The sequence below is a fragment of the Temnothorax curvispinosus genome, unplaced genomic scaffold (assembly GCF_003070985.1).
Source record: "Temnothorax curvispinosus isolate PA1 unplaced genomic scaffold, ASM307098v1 QBEX01007785.1, whole genome shotgun sequence".
NCBI lineage: Eukaryota > Metazoa > Arthropoda > Insecta > Hymenoptera > Formicidae > Temnothorax > Temnothorax curvispinosus.
The window spans coordinates 198,809-222,962 of record NW_020217565.1 but is presented as its reverse complement, the minus strand read 5'-3'; the positions used below and the strand labels follow the sequence as shown (position 1 = coordinate 222,962).

Sequence of the window (24,154 nt, the reverse complement as noted above, 5' to 3'; positions counted from 1 at the left end):
CGCTTCCGGATCATCTCGTGGAGTCATCGAGAAGGCTCGAACCTCATCGGGACGCCGAGAGCCCCTTTTCCTCGGGCAGGGGGAAGGTTCGGGGTAGGCCTAGCGATCGGTCTTGCTCTTATCCTTTCCTGAAGGAAGGTGTGACAGTGACAAATCTGTAAACACTCGTTTAATATGATTCTTGCAATCTTGCGGTTAAAATCCATCGTGTTCTCGCCGTTCGCGATGTGAGTTAATCGTTCGGCTTGTCGTGTCTTGCCAGTAACTGTTGAGGGATCGGTCTGGAAGAGCGCGGACTGAAAACCGGGAACACGAGCCACGATTTGGAAAGTAACATGCACGTAGGTTTTCCACCTGCGCGACTGCGCTTCAACGAGTCGCGACGACGAATCGAATGACAATGAATTACGGATGATCGCAACATTGTCCGTCGCGTAACCAACGCGGAAACATCAATCGGAGGACAAGTACGACCCGGAAATTACGCACGAAGGGTAATTAAGATTAGCTTTCGTTGTTTACAGCGAAATAATGCAAACATGCTACATAGACGCCTAAGTAGACTGTTCGAGCTAGTCATCTTTTCGAGAAACGACCCGAAAAAAACGTTAAAACTAAACAGATAAAAACAAACAAATTTGATCCGCTAGTGCAAAACAAGATCTTTAAAAGTCAGTTTGCTGATGAATGTACCACAGCAGGTGGATTAGTCATCCACCAAATGATATAGATACGGATGACTCGTCCGCGTCAATCGGAATCTTATTATTTTTCTGACACACAAAGAACACCTCTCTCTCTCTCTCTGTTTCTCGGACTCTTCTCAGGTATCTTCGCTGACGTCCGTATAGATTACAACTTGGAACGTACGACGTAAACTCCGTTATCGGTGATGACGACTCGATTCGGCATGTTTCTCCATTCTCCGGCGAGAGATACCCGCCGAATATATGCAGATCGGTTTCCCCTCGCCGAGGCGAGTCCTCGACGCTCCGAGACTCCTGTTCTCCGCGTCGTGGATGATTGTGTGATTCGACGTGTGTCGTGTCCGACGTGACCGCATTGCGGTGTGTATAGTACGTCCACGTATCGATTAGACGGCAAAGTTTGCGCCACGAGTAAACTCGCCAAGTGACCGCGAGCGGCGAAGCCGGAAGATCGAAGGTATCGAAACTTTTCCGAGCGGCTATAAGTAAGGACAGGCCCGATACTGGCTCATCGCGTGGGACGGAAAGGAAAAAAGAAAAGACGGACGAAGCGGAGAAACTGACGGATCGAAGAGGCAAGGTATCTGCCAAGTTTCATATGGTAGATTGGCAAATCTTCAAAGTGACAGATATCCTCTTTTGCACAACGAATTTCGGCAAGAATGTTGACTGGATATTAATCTCCGGAGCAACGCGAGGTCAGCATTGATTTTACTCAACGTGAAATTGAAGATTACTATTATATTATCCCGATTTCACCTCGGAATAATGAAATTATATTCGTCGTCGATGCCGAAATTACTTGCCGAATTGTTGGGATGGATGGACAGGATGTCTGTGAAAATTGCTCCTTATTTAAGATACCATTAGATAAACGAAATCAGAGAGAAACGGCAAAAATTATCTTCGGCTGCTCGTTTAAGAAGGACAAATCTCCGCGAGTGTGTCTCGAGACATGCGAGCTCGCGCGATAATCACCTGCGATTACAGTCTAACCGTAGCCTCTCGCGAGGGACAACAAATCGCTAAACCAGGGTTAAGTAATCTTCTCGGCGCATTGTTCGTCCCGGCGAACGCGCGACGTGAAAAATAACGGGTGTCCCGGGTGCGCGCGGGTAGACGACACGATTGTGTGCCACGCGGGAAAAGAGACGCGAGGCGGTCGGTGCGTGAGCGAAATAAAGAGCCGCGCGTGACTTCACGCTCCGGACACGCTGCCGGGTAAGAGGGCAACAGCGAAGAAGAGAAGCCGGCGGCCGCGGAAACGGACCGTTTCGAAATTCGATTGTTTCGTGGCTCGTTAAAGCAGCCGTCGTGGAACCTTGAGCGGCCGTAGAGTGTATATTTCGCGAGGTTTTCCTCGAACGCTGCAATTCCCTTCATAACGACGAGAAAACTACGCGCGAGACGAGGAGGATACGCCGCGGGAGAGAGGAGAGAGAGAGAGAGAGATAAGCCTTTGTTCAGTGACCTCTTGGATCTAAACATTCGAACAGGAACGAGGGTTATAATTAACGTAATGTTATCCAAGGACGAATCTATCATCTGGAATTCGTATTCAGAAACACATCGAGAAGAGTTTGCGATAATCGCATCCACCTCGGCCAAGTGTGAGGAAAGAAGGCCAATTCCCCGCGTTAAACAATCCGGGAAGGAACAGCGAGATTAATTAATGATCATTTATTCCAAGGCGGAACTTGTTATTTGAAATTAATCGAGCGGTCGCTTAATTGCGGTATCTTGCAAATCAGGGCTATTTCACATAACGATTGTACAATCGGCGAGTGGAGGAAAGGAGAAGGACGAACTCGGTTCGAACAAGAAAGTTACACATCTCCTTATTCTGCACGTCGTGGAGAGGAAAAGATAAGAACGGGAAAAGCGAGATATCGCGCAGGAGGAGGAGGATTCGATTTTGCCGAATGACTGCAGAGGACGAAGATCGTTGACGTCGCAACGTGACACATGCGATGAGGATGAACCACGATTCAACGATCTGCCATCAGTACTTCTACTGCAGCCAGCGTCGGCATCGCGTCAGGTATCGAAATCGATTCGCGAAAGCGAAGCACAATATATTCACAAAAATATAACGCGGATTCGTTCCGCGTTCCGTTACCCCGATTCCGATCCGTGGAAATTGGTTTGCCGGTTTGAATCGTGCTACGCTTGAATAATTAATTGTAAAGCTCGCGGCTTCGATCGCGAAACGCATGCACGCTTCGTGCGCGCGACACGTACCGTCGCGTTTTCAATTAATTCCGACTGTTTAATCGCCGGTCAGCTATATCAATTAGTGAACGAACGCGATACAATAAGCATGTCCGGGATGTTTCTATAACACGACTCGATGAGTAATAAATAAGTATGCGAGCTGCCTGAGGAGGACCAGCGCGACATGTTCCATGCTAATGTGTCTTACCAGTCGTCTTGTTAGACGTCGAAATTACATTAAACTCTTTTAACATCTTTCACGCGACATAGCGTCGATTTATTTAGCAACGTCGTTGACGATTCGGTGCTAAATAAATTAGTGTTGCGCTAACATTCGTCAGAATGAGTGATTGCGTGATAATAGTAGGATGTGAGAGGACACGGAGGGAAATTTACCGTCGCGAGAGTTGTTTGCTCGGGGGATCAGATCAGAGAAACACACACACACAAACTCACGTTTGTGTCTTCTCCGAGAGGAGCTGAGGAGGGACGGCGATTACGATTCCATTCGCCGTGGTATCTTTCTTACGATTTTACGGCCGTCCGATTACACGCGGGATGATTCCCGCTTCCTCTCGCGCGGCGTGTAACGCCGCTCTTACGGCGTGCAACAAACAGTCTCGTTGCATCCCGGCGTAATGTTTCCCAGCTCCGCGACATCGGCTTAACGAACCGTGTCGAGCCGTACTCGTCGTAACGTTAGTCGCCGGTTGCGCGCGATGCCCCGTCGAATTGCCCGGCGTGTTTTACACGCGAGAGGACTCGACGACGTTTCCGCGTCGACGATGTTTATTCGCGGGGATGCAGCATCCTACGAACGATGTTCGCTCGACGAACATTTGTCAAGTGCGTTTACGGAAAACTGAGTTGGTAATTGGTAATTAGATTTTTTACGAGGATTAAGCGACACAAAAGTATTATTTTAACTTCAGCAGATTAATTAAATTAACGATATATTGAGTAAGAGTAAGTGACGACTTGTAGGAATGGTTAAAAATGTCTCAAATTAAATATAATTTGATACTACGAATTTAACATTGTGATACACTTTAAATTAATGTAAAATTAGAGTACACGGAGAAAAAAAGCTGTTGCTTCAATTAAAGTGCTATCACGGGGTGCCAAAAACATAAATAGTTTATTCAATTGTATTATTATTAAACCCAATATCTGGATTTTAAACCAATGCTTAAAAATTGGTTTAATAATCCAGATATTGGGTCTAATAATAATGCAATTGAATAAACTACTTACGTTTTTGGCACCCCGTGATGGCACTTTAATTGAAGCAACAGCTTTTTTTTCTCCGTGTACAGTGCTGAATGTACTGTGTTCGATTGATATATCGTGGCAACATGAATCATTTCTCATCCAGTATCTTGCTAAATCTTCTGGAATTTTTCGCAAGTTATTGACCGGAATTTTATGTCAAGGTTGTCCGCCCAGATAATACATATATTCACTCGCGTTCGCGGTATACTCGATGAATAATCGTCGTCTGGCATATTCGGCGTCGTCTGACGTCAAACCTAAAAATTTAACATAAAGAGAAAATGTGACGCGTTTCAGATTTTACAATTAATGACCATAATGGGACGGAAAAAAAACCCTACTTGTCGAACGTCTCGCCGATGCGCGATATGCTGTGTAGTAGGTACAGAAAAACCGAGCGGTCATCGGCATCTTGTAGAATGAATGTATCTCGACCTTGCAGTTTCTCTCCTTGGAAAAAATTGCATGGTGACGTCGACGCCATGTAATTTCGTGGAGGTAGGCAACGTTAGATAAAAAACGTAATGTGCGTCAAGTAAATGGGATACGCTATACCTGCGGGTAGATGGTAAAATGTCGGCTGTTTTTTCGTAACACAGCAAAATGGACGAAGTGGCCAGGGGACGAGGGAGCTTCGTGGATAATATAGCGTACGTTTCCTTCGATCAGTATGGAGCAATCGGGTTCCTCGATCACGCGATATATTTCGCCTCTTATCTCACGCAATGTGTCTCTCACTTTCCGCTCGTTCGCTCCTGCTCGACTTTCGCAAATTTTATCCGTGGAAAGCTTCGAGTCGAAGTTAAATTTTCCGACGCGGACAGATCGAGGAGAGAAAAACGGTCGTAGGTACGCCGCAGTGTGTCGCAAACGCTGCATTGCGGAAAATTAACGCTTCTTTATCATAATAAGAAGACGCGACACCTCTCGCGGAGACGACGACGTTAACTTTCTCATGACAGCTGGTGCCTCGGTGTCGCAAAACTCCACACGCGACGACGTCTCTCGCAGATCTTATACCCATAACGAATTGCGGCAGAAACTCGAAGTCGAAATCGCATCTTTAGCGAGACGCGGTTTTTTTCTCTCACGGCCGCGGAGAGTTGGCTAATAAAATAAACTCACTTATTCCGCTCGAGACCATCTGTATCGCCGGCGACTTAAATGTACTGTGTTAAATCGAATCAGAGGCGGCTCGAGGTATCTGGCATCGAATGCGGATCAAGGCTGCCGGATTCAGCGCCTCGGAGAATGCCTCGTATACTGTTAGTCAGTTTAGAGAGGCGATACGTTTAACGTAAAAGCCTTTAATTTGCCTTAATGTTTTTAATTGTCTAAATTGCTGTTTACAATCTGTTTAACGTGCGACTTGCGACTTGGATGCCAGTTGCGCGCTCATCACGATTCACGGACTTAAACCCTATAACATCGTTACGGTCTTGCGCAAGGGTAATGCAGGGATGTATGTAAGAGTAAACGCCTTTAGAGAATTTGGGAACGTTTTTTACGAAAATTTCATGCATATATTTAATAGTTCATGCGCATACTTGAAAAATTGTCAAATTATTTTGTTCAGATACATTTATACAACATTAAACAGTCTCTTTAAACATATATTTATAAATAAATGAGAATATATGTATAAATAAGAAAAAAACGAAAAGAAAGTAGATAGAAGTTAAATGAACGATTTAAAGCGGGGAATTGTTTAATTGTCGATCGTTATAAGCGCCATTTCCGACAATTTCTCTCACAGCTTATTTCACAAAATCGTGAGATTATGCAAGTTACGTAATTTATGCGCGGGTGCGGAGAAACGTTTGTTTGCGCGCGTTTATGCAACATCACGAAGATTTATATGCATATCTGCCTAAAGACGTCATTATTTTGACAGATATGTTTTCAAGACTATATGGCACGAATCATATTCGTGTTTTCTTCAGATTATTGAGATCTTCGCAGATTAATCAGAGAATTATGTGGGATTGAGCAAGACACTTGTGATCGACACAATATGTTATTTACTTTTTTTCTCGGGTTATTAGGATAATATTGATTTTATCTCTGATCTCATGTCATGACTATATATGTTAATATTTATATAAAAATGTTCGATCCTATACAATGAAAAAAATAACATAGCAGAGGCTGTAAGAGTTGTAATATTTTTTGAAAAAATTCTATACAGTAATTTATGGTTATTATATATTAGCATCAAAGTTAAATCGATATCGATTTAGTTTAGGGGGAGGGGTAGGGGATTTTAATGTTCCAACAAAAACTGTGATTTAAGTCAGACAAAGAATCGGCGTGCAGTTTACTATGTAGTTGTAACTATTTATTTTATATGTGTTAATGTATGCATGAAGATGATATGTCTATATAATATGTCTATATAATGACATATGACTCTTCAGAGAAATATGAACGCAAAAAATACCAAGCATAGAACAGGTTCATTAATACTTCTTTTCATAATCGATCTTGTTGTCTGGACTTTTTGTCTCCTCTCTCTCTCTCTCTCTCTCTCTCTTCAACATTAAACAAATTCTTTGCTCATATTGGATACTATGTAGGTATTGATATGTAACTCGGAAAAATCACAATTTACGGAATCCGTACTTCTATAAGTAGAAACGACTGAACAGAAATGCTCAGATTCATCCTTTCACGTTTTTATGAAGATATATTTTCATATTCTCTCTCACATGATCCGGTTACAATTAGGATCACGTATCGTCAATTGTAGACTTTACAACGGTTGTAGACGTTACAAACGTTACCGAAACCAGTACTACATAAGATTTTAATTACAATCTCGATGTTAAAACATTGATATTTTCATAAAAATACTTGCGTACATCGACATCATATACTTATCGCGTTATCACGCAGGCTGCCGCGTATTACATTTAAAAAATGAAACATTTTTCTGACCATCCGCTAACAGACACGATCATCGAAAATTTTCTTTACACCTACGCGATGTAATCCGTCGATTATTTTTTAGTCGGTTTCTGAACAAAGCGCATGCGGGAAAATGCGCGTGTGCTTGCACCTGTTCTTTATTTCGCCACGACACGCGACGCAGAAATACACACACACACTTCACGCACCCATCGAATTTCGAGGCGCTCATACCAAGGACAATACATACGTGTTTATCGCACAAATATTCAGTCGCATGGTAAATACAAACATTTATCGATTCGGTTCCTGAATAAGCGTCAGATCGATACGCCGCGTATCAGCGAGCATAAATGCAGGACATGGGTGTTTGTATTCCGCGATCATCTGCAGATCGCGATGCGATTTTCTTCGTGGAACCTCGCGAGATCGTGTAGCTGTGCGTCCATCCTTGAAATCCACGCCTGAGATTCATAAAATAACAGGAGCATTTAAAGCGCTCAATTATATGAGCATATGTACATATCCAGAATGATTCAAGAAGAAATGGAAATATTTCTCAACGATAATAGTATTAAGTAGTTATTAAAAGAAAATAAGTTCTTATAAACATGTGCTTTATTCTTGATAGTATGTAGATAGAACTGTTGAATATGATAGAACACAATTTTATTTTAAAGAAAAATGTTATGTACAACAATTATTAGACAATGCATCAGACGAGTGTGTATGTGTGTATATATGTATATGGCTATATATGCACATAGGTGCGTATAAGATAGTTTAATTAAATAAATGAAAGGTATAGATACTTATCTCGCATTTTTTATATACATATAATAGCGATATAAATATAAAATAATAGAGAAACTAACAAAACACCTTTATATACTTCACGAAGGTCTTTGAAGCTCCCTCGGAAGCTTTTCGATCTATAATGAAAGGTATAATGGTATTTGAATGAAAATTTGTAATATAATCAAACGGACTATCTCGCCGTGGAATGCGAATACTAAACAACGTTTCTAATTAATCAAGGATCAATTGGTTCTCTGCATATGTGTTTCAGAGCCTTGCTAGACAATGTCATTGAAATCACCTAGACTCCTAATACGACGCGATCGCCTTGACAGATTTTATGGATTTTGTCAGACTTGCAAGTGAGCGATCAATACAGCTATTTTGCCGAACGAATCGATAAACTTTTTCTAACAGGAATCACTATCCTCTATAAGTAAACAATAAGTCTGTGTGGCGCGAAATCTTTGAGTCGTTTTGTCAAGTAAGACTCATCACTTTCCAGATTGGCGAAAGAGCGAGCAAACAAAGATCAAAAGTAAAATTAAAATTAAATTGCATTACAAGCAAAATGCCTCTGCGACCTCGCCGTTGTTTAAGGTGAATTTTACAAATTTATTTTGCATATTCAGATTTTATTAATTCTCATGAGAATCAATAATCGGTGATTTCAATGACATACAAATTGCATTTCATAAGATCGTTTTCGGCATTTGACTGGCACTCGATTTGCGTTTTATTGTTGAGTAATCGGGTCGAGACACCGGCCGTCCCGCGATTTACCGGTTCAACTGTTTCGCGGGATATTTTTATCGAAGTGGCCAGCCTCGATCGACCGGACTGACCTACGCGAAATCGGACACACAGATCCGAGCTGAGTTGGCGCGCTCGGAGCGACCGAGCGAGCGAGCGGAAGAGAACGAGGAAAGGAGACCGTGTGGTTATCGTGTCAAGAGTGTGGCGGCTCGCGTGCGCCTAATCGCGAGCGGCATCGGTTAAGGGGCCGTACAGGGTTCGCGGTCATTAGCGGTGACCACGGCGATTGCCGTATCGATCTCCCCTCCGAACCCGTCCACCCTTTGTCACCTCCTCGATTTTTAACGACCTTCGGACCGACGTTTCGTGCTCCCCGAAATATCCGTGACGTCAATTTAAAAAAAAGGGACTGCTCAGTATTCTGTGCCGTATATCGTGTCGACGATGCCGAGCCGATAACGCTCCCGTGCCGACGCGATCGCGATCTTTAAGGGCTTTCCCAGAATACTGCTCGAATAACGCTCGTAAAGATATGTCAGAGTTAACTGTCCATAATAAAGACAACGTCCGCGTTAAAATATTAATTTTGTGCAGTTAAAGGCAATCGTAGATCTCAAGTTGAAAAAATGTTGAACCAACATTGTACTTAGCGGCTTATATCTAATCAGTAATCGTCAAAAACATAAACAATTTAATAATTTAATAAAGATGTATTATTCATCGACTGTTTAACATGGAAATATGCAATTTATATTGAATCTTCAAGATAACAATGTGGCATATATTTAGTTTAATAGTATAGCTCGCGGTATAATTGATCGATAAGAGCGTACTCTATTATCTGTGTTACGTAAACTGTTAATACAGCTATTAATGCGGGCCGTACGTTTTTTATTGGCCAGGCATCATACCTCTGGCATGCAATTCGCATGAATTCGCGATACTCGTACCATGCAGTTAGCGACGCGTGATTCCCACTCTTATTTCTCGAGTATCAGTACGTGGGCGGTCGATCGACGATAAAAAATTTCAAAATTATTCGTGCTTGATGGCAATGCGTGACAAATTACTACGACGTCGATTCGTGTATCGTTAAATAATTTACTAAGAGACGGCGATGAATAACGCCGGTCATTAAGACAGAACGTTCAGCGCGAGGATGAGGAAAGTTTGTTCTTCGTATAACTGTTATTGAATTGGTCTAAAGAGCGGATTTTATTATTTAGGGAGAAGGGATAGTTTGATTAAATTGTAAGCCAGGAGGTATAGACATTGCGTATTCCTCCATCATCTCCTAAGTTAAAATCGATATAAACTATAATGATCGTGTTCATTATCTTATTAATAAATATATTCGGAAGTGAAACATGGAAAATCTAGACATCCAGACAATTATAAATTCAAACTTGGGCATTCTGCTGCATTCTCGTCCAAGCTAACGTACGCATCGTGTTTCGGGAGAATAGCGTTAATGAGCGCGCAGCTCAACAATGGTCCAACAAATTTCATACTAGAGAAGCGTTACACAAAACAGGCTATTCGGCCAGTCTGTCCAAAGTAAAGACCATGACTTTCATGAACAAGAAATTTAAAGTTTAAACCACCGAAAACCGCGTGTTAATTCAAAATGCCTTGACTACATTATATACATTACATTATTTAAAAAAATGGACTTTTCACTTTTCAAGATCTACATTTTGGCTGCGTCAACTCGATATTTTCATACTTAAACCGATGAAAATCTTTACACGGATTGTAATCCCAGAAGAATTTTATAATTGCAAATAAAAATAATAGAATTATATTAAATGGAGATTACACGTGGACATTTCACAACGTTGCAGTTTTCATTTAGATATGATTCTACGAACGTTTCTCTCTATAATGATCTTTCTTGTAAAAAGACAGAAAAACAAATGTTCAAGAGTACACGCGAAAAGATTTGTTCGACGTTTATTCAATAAATAACGCACGCGAGTCGGTCTGAGGTTATACTTTGAGACGGTGCACGATGACGCACCAACGAAACTTTACGAGGCTTCTCGAGTGCAGAAATCTCCGCTTTGACGCGCAACGATCCTCGATATGCTCCATCTCTCCTATTTTGCCTCTCCATCTCTCCCGCGATAACGGTACCGATCTGACAGTCGATCTATTATCGGCATTACCGCGAGATCTACCGGGTGTGTCCGGCCGCGTCGTGCGTGATTTAAACCCCGTTGGTATAATCACGTTAAGTATACACGATAGAGCCCGTGGGTCATAATTCACTGTTGATTCTCCTCGTGTATCATCGGCGATCGCCTTATTGGATTTACGAGGGTCCCTACCGCCTCGATTACTCGTTACAGCGATTAGACCGGTATACAAAGATCTCTCTCGCTCCTCGCTAATTTTAGCGCGAACAACGCGCTGTCTTCTGCGTAGGATGTGAACGTTTCGCTGGGTCTACATCCGTCTCTGTAGGATCAAACGGACAGGTTTACGGTAAGACGGCGATAACATCCTTTCAAGACAGCAGCACGCGATAAAATTGCGCTCGACCTAGTTTTAGCGCGAACTAACGTGGCCTCGGGAGCCACAGCATCATCTCGATTACGGATCGGAAATCGAGACGTCGCGCAATATACGCTAATGCTAGTTTTACGACGTAAATGAGATTTGTTGCGTCAATTGGAGATTAATCTGCACATTAATCTTTCGCACACTTCCTTCCTTTAGACATAGAGATAGAAAATAAATTGGACGCTTCTTTTACATAAACTGGGAATACTTGGTAGAAATCACCGAGAGTCTTCGGTTTATAATATAGATTCGGTTTATAGATATTGATACAAAATTTAAGATTTATTTTATTAATTATTGAAGTTTATTAACACGTTGACTTACAATTAGGTAGATTGTACAATTTTTATCCCCCCGTTTTTATATGAGCATATAATTTCAGTGTGCTATACTTAATTGTGTTTTTTCTTTTCATCAAAACTTATAAATTTGTATTTCTCCCTTCAAAAAATTAAATCGACGAATAGCTGGCGTCCATCTACAGATCGCCAACTATGAATTAACTTATACTCAGCAGTTAACGCATCAATTTGCTTTCATATAATTTCTTCTATTGTGAAATAAATTAGACGCTTTTTAAAATAAACTAAGAATATTTCGTAGAACTGAAAGTTTTCGATTTAACGGATATACATATTTCGATACAGAATCCACAGTTTATTTTATTAATCTATCGAGGTTTAACGATGTAAATATTTGTGTTATTGATTATATTAAGGTTTATTTGTTGGTAGGGTTTACATACTAATAATGGCAGGATTTACATTAATTACTCCTAATAATCGTGCATTCTTGTGGTATCGATTCCAGGGTATGCGAGAGACAAAGGGACGCCGACAGGCATAACGACAGGGGCGAGGATGACGACGAGGACGAGAATCCTCTGGGGAAATGGCCTCACGCCCTCAGCTCGACCCTCGCGTGCCTCGGCTGCACTCTGGGACTCTTCAACATCAGCAGATTCGCCATTCTCAGCGTGCAGTTTGGAGGTGAGCGCCCGGCCGCAAGAATGCCGCAAACGCGTCACGTCTGGACTCCGTCAAAATGTTCTGGCTCAAGTTCACGACGCAAGTCGTGCGCGAGATGATGGACAGAGGGAATCTTTGACGCGCAGTAATTTTCGCGGAATGAAACGTTCTCAGGGAGAAATCGAGACCGGTCTCGTTTCAATGAGATCGAATTTCGACGTTCTCAGCAGGCAAAAGAAAAACGCAAGTCCATATTTTATTCGTGACTGGCGAAATTTATACGCCGCGGTCGAATGGCGATCAAATTTATCAGGGCACCGTATGCGGCTCTCAAGTCCCGCGAAATTGCAGATTCTCGGCGACCGCGACGTTGTTGTGCGGCGCCAACGCTAAGCCTTCCGGAACGGGCAGCGGACCGACGAAATTGCCGCGCCGTTGATAATAATTCATACCATGGCCTCTCTCCCCTCCCCCCCCCTCGTAATGTCGATAATTAGTTCCGCGGCTATTTGCGAGAATAATGATCGATCTACACAGCGAAGAAACGGTCGGTTACCCACGCTCGACGTACAGCGCGACGGTTCCCTCAATGGCAAGCGATCGTGAGACGTTTTCCTTCGTCCCTCAATCGTCTCTCAAGGAATTCTTCTTTACTTTGTTATTTGCGGACGCTCCTTTTAATCTCTTATTCTTTACCCTCTTTCTTTTTACAGCGAACTTCATTGTACAATTCCTGATCTTATCCCTCGTCCTGGGCATCCCGCTGTTGACGCTACAAGTATGTCTCGGACAAAGATTGGCGGCCGGTTCCGTGGACATGTGGAGAATATCGCCGCTTTTTCAGGGCGTCGGGATAGCTCTGCTCACCGCGCAGGCCTTCATCGGTATTTACAGCATAGTCGGCGTGTCGTGGATGTTCGTGTACTTCAGGTAGATTTATTATGTAAAAGTACACCTCGAAACGTATCTTTAAAGTTGACACTAAACTATGCGCTATTCACGATTCGTGATAATTTGTAGAAAATTCGTTATTCGCTTTTACACTGTTGTTCATATGATTCAACACGAATATACTGATTCGTGGTGATTTGCGTCCTTCGAATTCGTCGAAAAACCGCTCTGCAAATCAGCAAATTGAATGACGAATCACGAATGCAAATTTAATGAATTTTCTCTTCACGCTATTTGCGTATATCTACACACGAATTGCGAACCGCAAATAATCTGATGCTTAAAGCTAGCGTCAGACTCTGCGCTCTCCTACTCGTGGTTCGAGATTCGTATGAAATTCGCAAATAGTGTGAACAGACATGTTCGTCGAGTTCGCGTTCGTTGTTAACTATTCGTGTCAATTCGTCAGGAAAGCGATTTTTGACGAAATTAAAGACCGCAAATCACCACGTGTCAGTTGATTCATATAAATTCATATTGATTCAATATACAATGCGTTAATATACGTGTTAATTCGTATAAACATTGCTTATATTCATATAAATTATCTACTTTATCTATTCTATTTTACATTCATATTTGCATTGTTTTTAAATGCGCAATCATGTTTATGTTAATAAAATATTGAGGATATTACTTTTGATAAGTTAATCGAGATGTGGTCGGTATCATCCTAAATTCTGATGAAATTTTAACGGATAAATTCGTATTTAGACTTGTATATTCTAAGTTTAGTAGGTCAAGAAGGAACATCGCAGGCCTAGATACAACGCCAGATTAATGTATATCACACGTCATATTTGTGCAATCTCGACGCGATGATCTCAATAGCTTCTCTCGAGTCTCTAGACTCTCCTCCATCGCCTACGATGCGATATCAAAATAATGCCATGCCATGTTGATCAAGTAGGACAAAATGCGTGGTATATTGATTGCAGAGATTCGTTCATAACGAAGCAGGACAGGTATCGATGGGCGGAGCCGTTTCTTCTCTATCGAGACGACAGCCGTCCCACGTACAACACCACCGCTTCGTACAAATTATACGAGACTGTTCCGGATTACTTTAGCGGTGCTGTATTGCAAAGACATCACTTGAATGAGGCTAATCCTGGTGTCGTCACGTTGAAGTTCCAAGTGGCCTTCAATCTGGCCGTCGTGTGGATGATCGTATTTGTTTCACTGAGTAAAGGTAAATTTTCTTTTTTAAAACAAAAAAAGGTATGAATTTAGGCCTTTTTTCGCATCGATTTTTACAAGAAAATGAAGAAGTATTGAAAGATCTAATTGTTGGAAAATGTTGAAATATATATTCATTTATGATACGTAAACAGAGAAAAATTTTGTCACTGTATATTTTACACGATATGCGCGTTCGTTCAATGTGTATCACAAAAGATTTAATTTTCATTTCTATTTTAATTTAGGACTGAGATCTTACGGAAAAGTTGTATACGTTTTCACACTAGTGCCCGTGTTTGGCACATTAATTCTTTGCACAAAACTGCTTGGACTCACCCCGCCGGGCTCGATACACCAACTTTTTCCCGCCACCGTCTGGAGCGAATTCTTTATTAATGGGAAGTCATGGGTGGCTGCCTCGAACGAGGTCTTCCTCACGTGGGGTTTACTCGGTGCGGCCGCTATGCAGGTATCATCACCTACAATCGTACGATGATTATTTAACAAACGCAACTTACTTTCTCCTATGATTAGATTCTTCGATTAGTCGTAACACTTAAACGTGACGATCGGTAGCGGCTCATTGGAATACTGCCAATTTCAGATAGCGGCTCACAACAAGCACAAGCATCTCCTACAGCGGGACACGAGCCTCGTTGTAATCCTGACGTTTGTGGTTCTCCTTCTCGGGGCTTTCTTAGCGAATACCTGCGTACAAATCCTCAGGCATCACGGTTACGTCTATACTACTAGTTCTTTCGGTAAACACATTCGTTTTGTATTACCTCGAACAATCGAAAATATTCAACGTTATTCGCCCAAGTTATCATTCTCGCATGATTTTACAGAGAGAATATCAGGGTATACGTTTATGAGGCTTGTCAGCCAACCAGCACCGTCAGGATACAGCAGCACGCCGGAGAGATTCATGTCTCACGCATCATTTCTCCTTGGCCAACGTGTAATACGACCTGGCGCGGACACGAGTACCGAGTCCGGATACCAGGTGTTACGGCTAGCCACTGAATTGGTGCCCTCGACGCTGGCATTGTTAGGCGCCGAACAGGTGTCGCCGTTCTGGGCGGTCCTGTTTTACTTCATCCTCATCTTATTTGGGATCGCACAACAGGTATATGTGTTTTACCTCGCACTCGACGAAAGAGTACTACGGACAAGATCCTATGAATATGCGATCAACAAATGTCGACATCTTATTATTAGTGATGAATACATAATCGAAAATACTTAAAAGTTTTGTTAATATTTTAGTTGGCGATCTGGCATTGTGTAATAACCGGTATAATGGCGATCAATACGAAAATGATGAAGCTCTGGGAGACCACAATCACGTTTTTCAGCTGTGCTTGTGCATACATACTTGGATTACCCATGGCTACGGAGGTACAGTGGAATTCTTTATAATTCAATAAATCGGAGATGACGACAAATTGTCGATAAAGTTACATTTTACTTATTTAAAGATATTACTCGATAGAAAATGCGATTATGTTCGAACATAATAACACGCAAATATTTACATTATTAATTATATGTATCACACACGGAGATACCGCATTTTAATTTACGTAGTATATTAACGCGATACGCCCATGATATAGCTGTTTAACCTGGGTATATCTGTAATATTATCTCTGTCTTCGGATACTCTTATCAGATAGAGCGCGCAATCTTTCATTCCAGAGAATTGTTATCAGCACTTTATTTTAGTCCGCACCGGCATTAGTATCACAAGCGCGTTCGTATTAAAACGGAAGATGAGTAATAACGTTCACTCGGTAGTGCGTCGTAGCGTGCCTTGCTATTTTTGCAATGAATTTTTGGAAGAGAAATATTTAACGGAGCATATAACGCATTGCGCGGCGGTCTTGGAGGAATGTCCTCACAAATGCGGGGTTTACGTTCCACGCAGAAACCTGGAGGTACATGAGAAAATGTGCGACACGAAAACGTCGATGAGAAACAACCAAATAAAGGACATTCAAGATTCGGTGTGGAAAGAAAAGGTTTTCTCGATATTGACGTTATTGCGTTTAGCTATCGACCAGGGGGAAAAGGAGCGGATACGTTTGCAGGATGATCTCTCTAGAAACTTGAGCTTACTGCATTCTCAGCAGCAATCTTTCGTCGCGTTGCAGTTGAATGTCGAGGAAGCGGTCGAAGAATCTCGCAATAACCACGCAGCGCTGAATCGAAGGTTGAACAATCTGGAGATGATCACCGATGAGATGCAACATTGCACTACCGTAAATTTACGACAAATCTCCGAGCAGCTGAAATTGTTGGAGGGAGAATTGGCTGACGATCAAAGTAAACACGTGTGCACTCCAAACGATTGGGACCAGGAATTAAAAGACCTGAAGACGTTCGTAGCTAAGGAAAGCATACGCGCGAGCGATATATGGCAGGAACATTCGCAACGTGTCCACGACTTGAAACTGGAATTGGAAATGAGATGTAAGAACACAAAGGAATTAACGTCCAAACATGATACTTTATCAGAGAAAGTGAACAGTTTGTCGGAAGAAATCCATAAGCATTCCGAGAGCGTGGCCAAGCGAAAGTCGGAAATAAAAGGTCTGAAGTTTCAAATGAAGGAAAATCTGAAATATATCGAAGAGCTAATCGCGGAGAATTGTAGACCGGAACCGTCGTTGAGCTCGTGTTCCTGCGAAGGGACAGAGAACGTCTCGACGAATGGCCGTATTATATGGCGAATCGATCGTTACAAAGAAAAGATGAGCGAGGCGAAGGAGAGTGATCGTGCACTCTACAGTCCGATATTTTACAACAAGGAATACGGTTACACCCTGAGAATGGAATTGTTTCTAAACGGCAAAGGGCAGTGGAAGGATCGTCACATTATCGGATGTTTGCGCGTAGAGAATGGAAAGTGGGATCCATTGTTGGACTGGCCCTGCGTTCTCAGAGCCGCCGTGATCCTACGAGACCAGGATAATCCCGCGAACGATCTTAGAAAGATCGTGAAGACCGTGGGCCGAGATAAGGATGACTCAGACCCTGATAAGGAATCTGGGCTGTACATGTTTATTCCTTATACCACACTGAGCAGATACTCCGGCTATACCAAGAACAACGTTATATTTTTGGATATACAAGTGAAGGATATAAGAACAAGTGTTTCGACAATGTCATTAGTAGCTTAATCAACCGTTACTTTTAATAAACTGTTACCTCGTACTTCTAACGGTAGTAATAATGACAATAAATGGTAATCACTTTAATGGGAATATATTTATTATATTTATTATTATTAAAAAATGTAGGAATTATTACGTAATTCCCATCTCGCAATTAGATAACTTAAAAACGCTTTTATTCTTAAACATATTCTCATAATAATTCTAATGAAAGTACTACTCTACTACTAATGAAAGATTTTATCTTCATTATATATTATTGTATATGTTCGCAGTTGGGTATTTATGTCGTGTACTATCTCGATTACACCGTCGGTGGGGCATGGTGGATAATTGTTTTGTATCTAATGCAAATCGCCGCCGTGTTCGCGGTCCGCGGACGTCCGCACACCGGCGAGGCGGTCGTTGCCGAGTTATTCCCACCGACCGGGCGATGCCTCAGGTACTGGGCCGGTCCTCTCCTCTCCTTCACGTGGAACGTCATTCTTCCCGTCACTTTGATGGTAAAGCAATTTCTTTTAGACGCAACAAAGTTATCGGGTCGCAATCACGCACGTGTCATCGTTATTGTACTCTTTAGGTTCTGAGTATCACAATATTCAAGAGCAGCGACTTCCGGGAACTGTACTCTTATCGTCGCACGGGCAAAGATTACTGGGCTGTGTGGGCAAGGCAACTCGGGGCGGCGATTCAGCTGACGCCGATACTCATAATACCGGCAGTGGCTGTCATACAGACGTGTCGATACCTGAATAGCGGACCACCCGATATATTTGATGTAAGTATTCTCGCTCGCCACATAAACCTCAAATATTTTATTACCATCGCTGGAAAATAATGAACTCGCGCGCAATTGACAAAAATTGTAAAAGCAACTCTGTTGCTTCAAAATAATCATCAACAACGATGTTATCGCGAACGGCAAAGGTAAAGCTCGCGATTATTGGGTTTTTTTTACATACATTAAGTGCTTTTTCTATAATTGTCTATTAGCATAATTGTTTTATCGTACAAGGTACCTGGTAATAATCATATCACCTTTCGTGAGCAGGTAGAGCGAGTTAAACTTAATAGAAATAGTCTTCTATTGTTTTGCGATAAAAATCTACAAGGATTTTTTCTATTCAGTTTAACCCATTCTGCCTACCCACGGGAGGCGATACGGTTATTACTAGATACCTTGTATAATGTATATAATTGTATGCTACCAGCACGCTACTAATGACTAACATATCTTTCACACTTTCTGTTCTTGCTGACTATAGAACGGACAGGTGGAAGTAACGATAAATCACTGTGAACAATGTAATGGCGTAAGTTCTGACTAATTTCTTTCTGCGTTAATATTGTACAAGTGTTGCAACGACTTGCTTACTTCGCGATCTGTATTGATCTTTAATAACGGAACAATCTGTTTTATTTTCTTTTTGTTCATTTATTCTCAATGGAACAATTTGTTTTATTTTTGCAGAGAATTCAGCTGCTCTATCGGCCACCACTGGAACCGGAGGATCCCCGCGACGCGCAGACCCAAATTGGAAACGACACCGGCAACAGCTTGCACGGGAACGGGATCTTACCCGCCGCGACCACGGAGATACCTTTCGAGGATCCGCCGCCGAAGTACACACCCCCACCGAGCTACACCACGGCGACCGGGGCGCGGATCGCGAAGATGTTGCGGCAGAGCTTCCGGCGGAGCGTGCGGAGGATCGCGAACGTGTTGGGAGAGAGCAGCGCGCCGCGGCAGAGGCCGGCGTTGCAGCCGCCACCGCCGGACTACGCGACCGTCCTGGTGGAGATGAACCAGAGCGGCACGCCGATGTCGCGCGATCACGTCGCGATCCACGTGTTGTCGGAGCCGCGGCCAGATGTGACGAACATCGGCGGTAGCCGACACAACGTGGACACTTCGGTGATCGAACGCCGTCATCGGCCGAACACCATCGACCGCGCCAGCAGGATCAGCATCGCGGGAAGATCGCGCACGATCGAGCGCACTCACTCGACGATCGACCGCGGTCGCCGGTCGTGCGCGAACATCACCGCGCCGCACACCCTGTCCGGCCCGAACCTGACGGCCGCCGACGTAGCGAATCTGTTGCGTAGTAGCATACGCAGGGGCACCGTGAGAACGCAGCAGTCCCTACGTAGAAGCTTCTGCCACGAGGAACGACCGACGACGGCGGCGTCCGTCGAGAATCTAGTCGAGGCCGCCGCGCCTATCGGCGAGGACTCCTTGATCCTATCGAAGGACACGTCTCTAGTCCCCGACGAACAGGTCGACGACCGCAGTCGCCGCGACGGCGGTGATCACGACGACGGCAACGACGGCGACGAGAAGAAGACTGCGAGCGAAATGGAGAGTTCCGTTTCTGTGATATAGACTGATACATCGGTCGGTCGTTGCGTATACGACGCACGAAACCGGCATTTCGGGTCCAGCGAGTCACTGGAGTCACCGCCAGTGACTCCGGTTAACGATTCGCTGCCTCTTTCCAGGCTGTAATTTCTACCTGTAATATATAGATTTATAGATGGAAAGAAAACTTCGTTAACCGAAATCGACACGACGACGTCTACTCGGACAGCCTCCAAGTGCTTGGATCCCCTCGAAATTAGAACGTTTTGCTCCCGTGTCTGAGCAATTGCACGCGCTTGTTACTATCCCGACATACTTTTGTGTTCTTACCGTATTTATTTCTTAATAAGCGATACCTATATATATTTCTTCGTTAAACGTTTAGAGAAAGTAATGTTTCGCATAATATAGTCCGATGCACTACTGAATATCTCGGACCTCGGTCTTGCATTTCTCTCTCAACGTCAGAGCCAAGTATACGATTTTAACTCCGTTTAATTCCGCAATGTATGCAATTTTTTCTTGCGCTGCATAATATTCAGAAACAGATTTAATTGCGACTCCAAATAAGTCATGTAAATACGGGCCTTCGCCCCCCTTCGATAATTAAGCAAAGGAGAGTATACTGTTGTTAATAAAGTAGTGCAGTACTCGTGTCAGAAAGTATAATTGGTCTCCTAATTCTTGCGCTTTCTCCGGAGATTATGCGGAAGGGGAGTGATCGAGTTAGATAAACGGACGATTAGAAAACGCGTCACGACTCTTCCTGGCTCTTCCGGCTGGAAACTTAAGCCTAATCTCTCAAGTTCGAGAACATTTAACAGCAGTGTGCTTTGAGTCAATTCAGTTTTGCAGCATTTACGGCGAATGTGCGCGGACGATATCTGCGCGTACTATTGTTCATCGAGATTATACCATTCTGTAAATACATGTAGCATTTTAGCGAGTAAATAAATGTAGCATTTTGTAAAATTATGTTACTATTTTAAATCGACTTGCTAGGTATTTCGTTCGTCAGCTCCGTAATGCGGAAGTGTATAGTCCGTCCAGTGTCGACGTTTTCTGTACTTTTCCGTTATGGATCGCGAGAGTAGAGATTGTCGCGGGTGAGTTAGACTGACTTGCATAATATTGTCGTCTCGATCAGAAAGGAAAGAGGTATATTACTGAAATCGAAAAGGCAAAATCTCGAACAGCCAAATCCGTCGAGAATTCTGCAAAGTGTCTGCTACAAATTTTTGGCAAAGCTCCAGATTTGATGCATGATCTAACATATATAGTGCTATTGGGAAAATATCAACAGAAATGTAACGAAATTTGTTAATAAAATTTGATGGCAGAAATCTAGCAAACTTTTTGTCGGCGAAACACGAGCTTAATAAAGACACAGTTGATACCAATTTGATTTTTGATTTTGCCAATTTGCGGACAGTTTGCTTACTGAGATTATGCGCCTAATATCCTCGTGATCCTTACTAGCGGTACATCTAGATATTTTCCGTAAATGTAATCGCTATACCTGATATGGACCACAATAAAGTTTTTATGTTCTTGTAAACGTCTTCTCGTGATCCTCAACGCTGAGCCCGAGGAAAAGGATTCACAAGTGAAATATTCGAGTGAAAAAAAATGTAATTTATTAACGTATATATTGTTTCAGTTTTAACACGATAAGTTGCCTGATATAAGTCATATATTTATTGCATGGATTTATCCTTTGCATTATTACACCTGATGATTCTAAAACTCTGATATTGCTGAAGAACAATTTTAAATGTTTATAAGAATATTTGTAGAATTCAATAGCATATTCACACTTGACGAATTATACACTTTTTTTACTGCAAGTGCCTTTGACTCAAGAAATAAGTCATTCAGCATGTTAATTTAGATACATTTAGTCCTTAATTAATTCAGATTATTCTCCCTTGTTTGCTATAAAGTTGTACATCATTCTGAGCGTTTGTATCCCCTCAGCCAGCTCCAGACACAATCTGGAGGCTGCTCCCTCACATTATAAGTTTAAAGATGCTTTTAATTCTAGAGGAAGTTATATGGCACATTTATATCTAGACTCAAACTTACTCTTTTAATTATTATGTTATATTATCCTGCTCTTGTTTTCGCAAAAAATTTGCATATAATTTTATTTTTATTATTCCCTCCTTCCTCAACCAGCTCCGGTGCGTTTACGTTGCTCCGTTATTAGGTTGTGTCACGTCGTGTAAATAATCACAGATTCGCATGTGCTGGCGTGAGAGCCGGGGTTCCACGTACCGATCTCGATTCGTTCCGGCATCCTGATCTCGGGCGCGGGAGAGTCGCGAGGCGTAGCCGTCCGCCGACGACGTGCCTTGAATCACAGGTATGCAGATGACCGCAGATCACGCTAATCCCGTCGGCTGTACGTACGCCGCATGACACCCGCGTCACCCGCCTCAAATCAGTCAAATCGTATTCCTGAGATACGAGGACGAGCCACCGCGAGATGACAACGCCTGAGCCTGAAACATCCGAGAAGAAATTGTCAATTCCGCTCTTTGTAGCTGGTATAGCTGTCACTACGTTGTACTTTTTACACTCAAAGCGATATAGATATATGTATAGATTAGACGTTGGAGAGAGAAAGAGAAAAGATAAAAAGTACAAAGAGTTCAACTACAAAGACAAACCACCGCTCTCCTACGAGGCACGGCGGGGGGGGGGATATAAATACATAATCGCCGGCGGAGACACAAACCGAAATAAACTTTGATAAGTCTGATAAGCGACCGGACACGGCAGGTTCGTTTCCAATAAATTATTCGCGAGGTCGTGAAAAAAAAAATGCTTGATCCAAACGGAGGAATGTAAAAAGAAGTATTTGATTTGTATATATTCATCAGTAAACCATTATCACACCTTCAATTTCGCTTATATATATTAAACGTATGAGGACGAGCATTCATTCGCCCAACGTACGCGGACTAGCTCGGACGTGTTTCGTTTCGCGTGTAGACACGGACGACACGTTTTAACGTGTTCGGACGTGTTCTGTCCGAACGAAAAAATTTTTTAAAGTATTGCGATTGATTACTGTCTGCTTGCAATTTCCTTTTGGACTTTGCCACTCAACCTGATTCAGACTTTGTTAACAAACAGGGGCAAATGCTGGCCATATTGACCTCGTATTAGAGGCAGGAGCCAATACAAATATAAGAAGAAGAAGAAGAAGTATGAGGACGAGCATGGCCTTGTAGACAGCGCACCGGTCTATTGAGCCAAAGGTCCCGGGTTCGTTTCCCGGTAGAGCTAGAAAAATTATATTCGCTCGTTCTCCTCTCGGAAGGCAATGGCAAACCACCGAGAGTATTCTTGCCATGAACACTTCTCTAAAAAAAAAAAAAAAAAAAAAAATAATATGTGCCTATAAAGCCGTTGGGATTGTTCGGAATCGGCATTAATTAAACTGTATACAGTTTGTCGTCTGCATACCCTGTATACAGTTTAATGCCGATTCCGAATGTATGTGAAGTTAGCCCCGCACTTTTTGAATTTTTATTTTTTTTTTATTGTGCCGTATTGTGCTACGTTTGTGCTGTATTGTGCCGCAAACCGCAACTCCGTAACTCAAAGCGTATTCGAGAAAATTAAAAAAAACAAAATTTTTGATAGCCCCGCACTTTTCGAATTTTCAGTTTTTTTTTATTGTGCCGTATTGTGCTGGATTTGTGCTGACTTGTGCCGCAAACGAGAGATTGATAACTTCAATAACAATTAAGAAAAAAAATAAAAAAAAAATTATACTAGCCCCGCACTTTTATCGAAATAAACCCATTTTTTTTTAGTTGATAGATAATAATTTGTGCCACGTTGTGCCGTTGGAACTAACTCGATATCTCTTTTCGTTGGGCAGATAAAAAATAATAAATTTTTTAAACAAAATAAAAATTAATTACTTCAAAAACGCATTTATCAAACTTCTGTAAACTGTGCTTAGTTTCGCTAGATGAGTACAACAAAGAAATGGCCAAAAATGCATAGAAAGTTGCAGGGGTTGAAAATAATGGGCTAAGGGAGAGGGAGAAATAAGGGTGAGAAAAAAATTTTACAATTTAAAATTTTTTAAAATTGTGCCGGGTTGTGCTCGAAGAGTACAATAACTTTTCTTAATGACAAAATGTCCGCAAGTCGTTAGTTTTCGCAGCACAACCATCTAGAGAAAGCAGTTTTTAGGAATTCCAATTTTTAAATCGCTATAACTTTTGAACCGTGATAGGGAATGAAATTTTGCGACTTGTGCTGAGTTGTGCT

At 42.3% G+C, this 24,154-nt stretch overlaps 1 protein-coding gene across 1 annotated transcript; it reads left to right on the top strand.

The window, feature by feature from the left end:
• On the top strand, positions 1-21,419 carry LOC112457486. Its single transcript, XM_025020589.1, is given in 13 exon segments — positions 1-2,748; positions 12,030-12,208; positions 12,901-13,117; positions 14,077-14,330; positions 14,566-14,789; positions 14,925-15,081; positions 15,169-15,449; positions 15,590-15,721; positions 15,996-16,076; positions 16,078-17,436; positions 17,775-18,002; positions 18,080-18,277; positions 18,971-21,419. Coding segments are annotated over 13 exon segments (4,296 nt in total). The 5' UTR covers positions 1-2,677; the 3' UTR covers positions 19,886-21,419.
• The last annotated feature ends 2,735 nt before the right edge of the window (positions 21,420-24,154 follow it).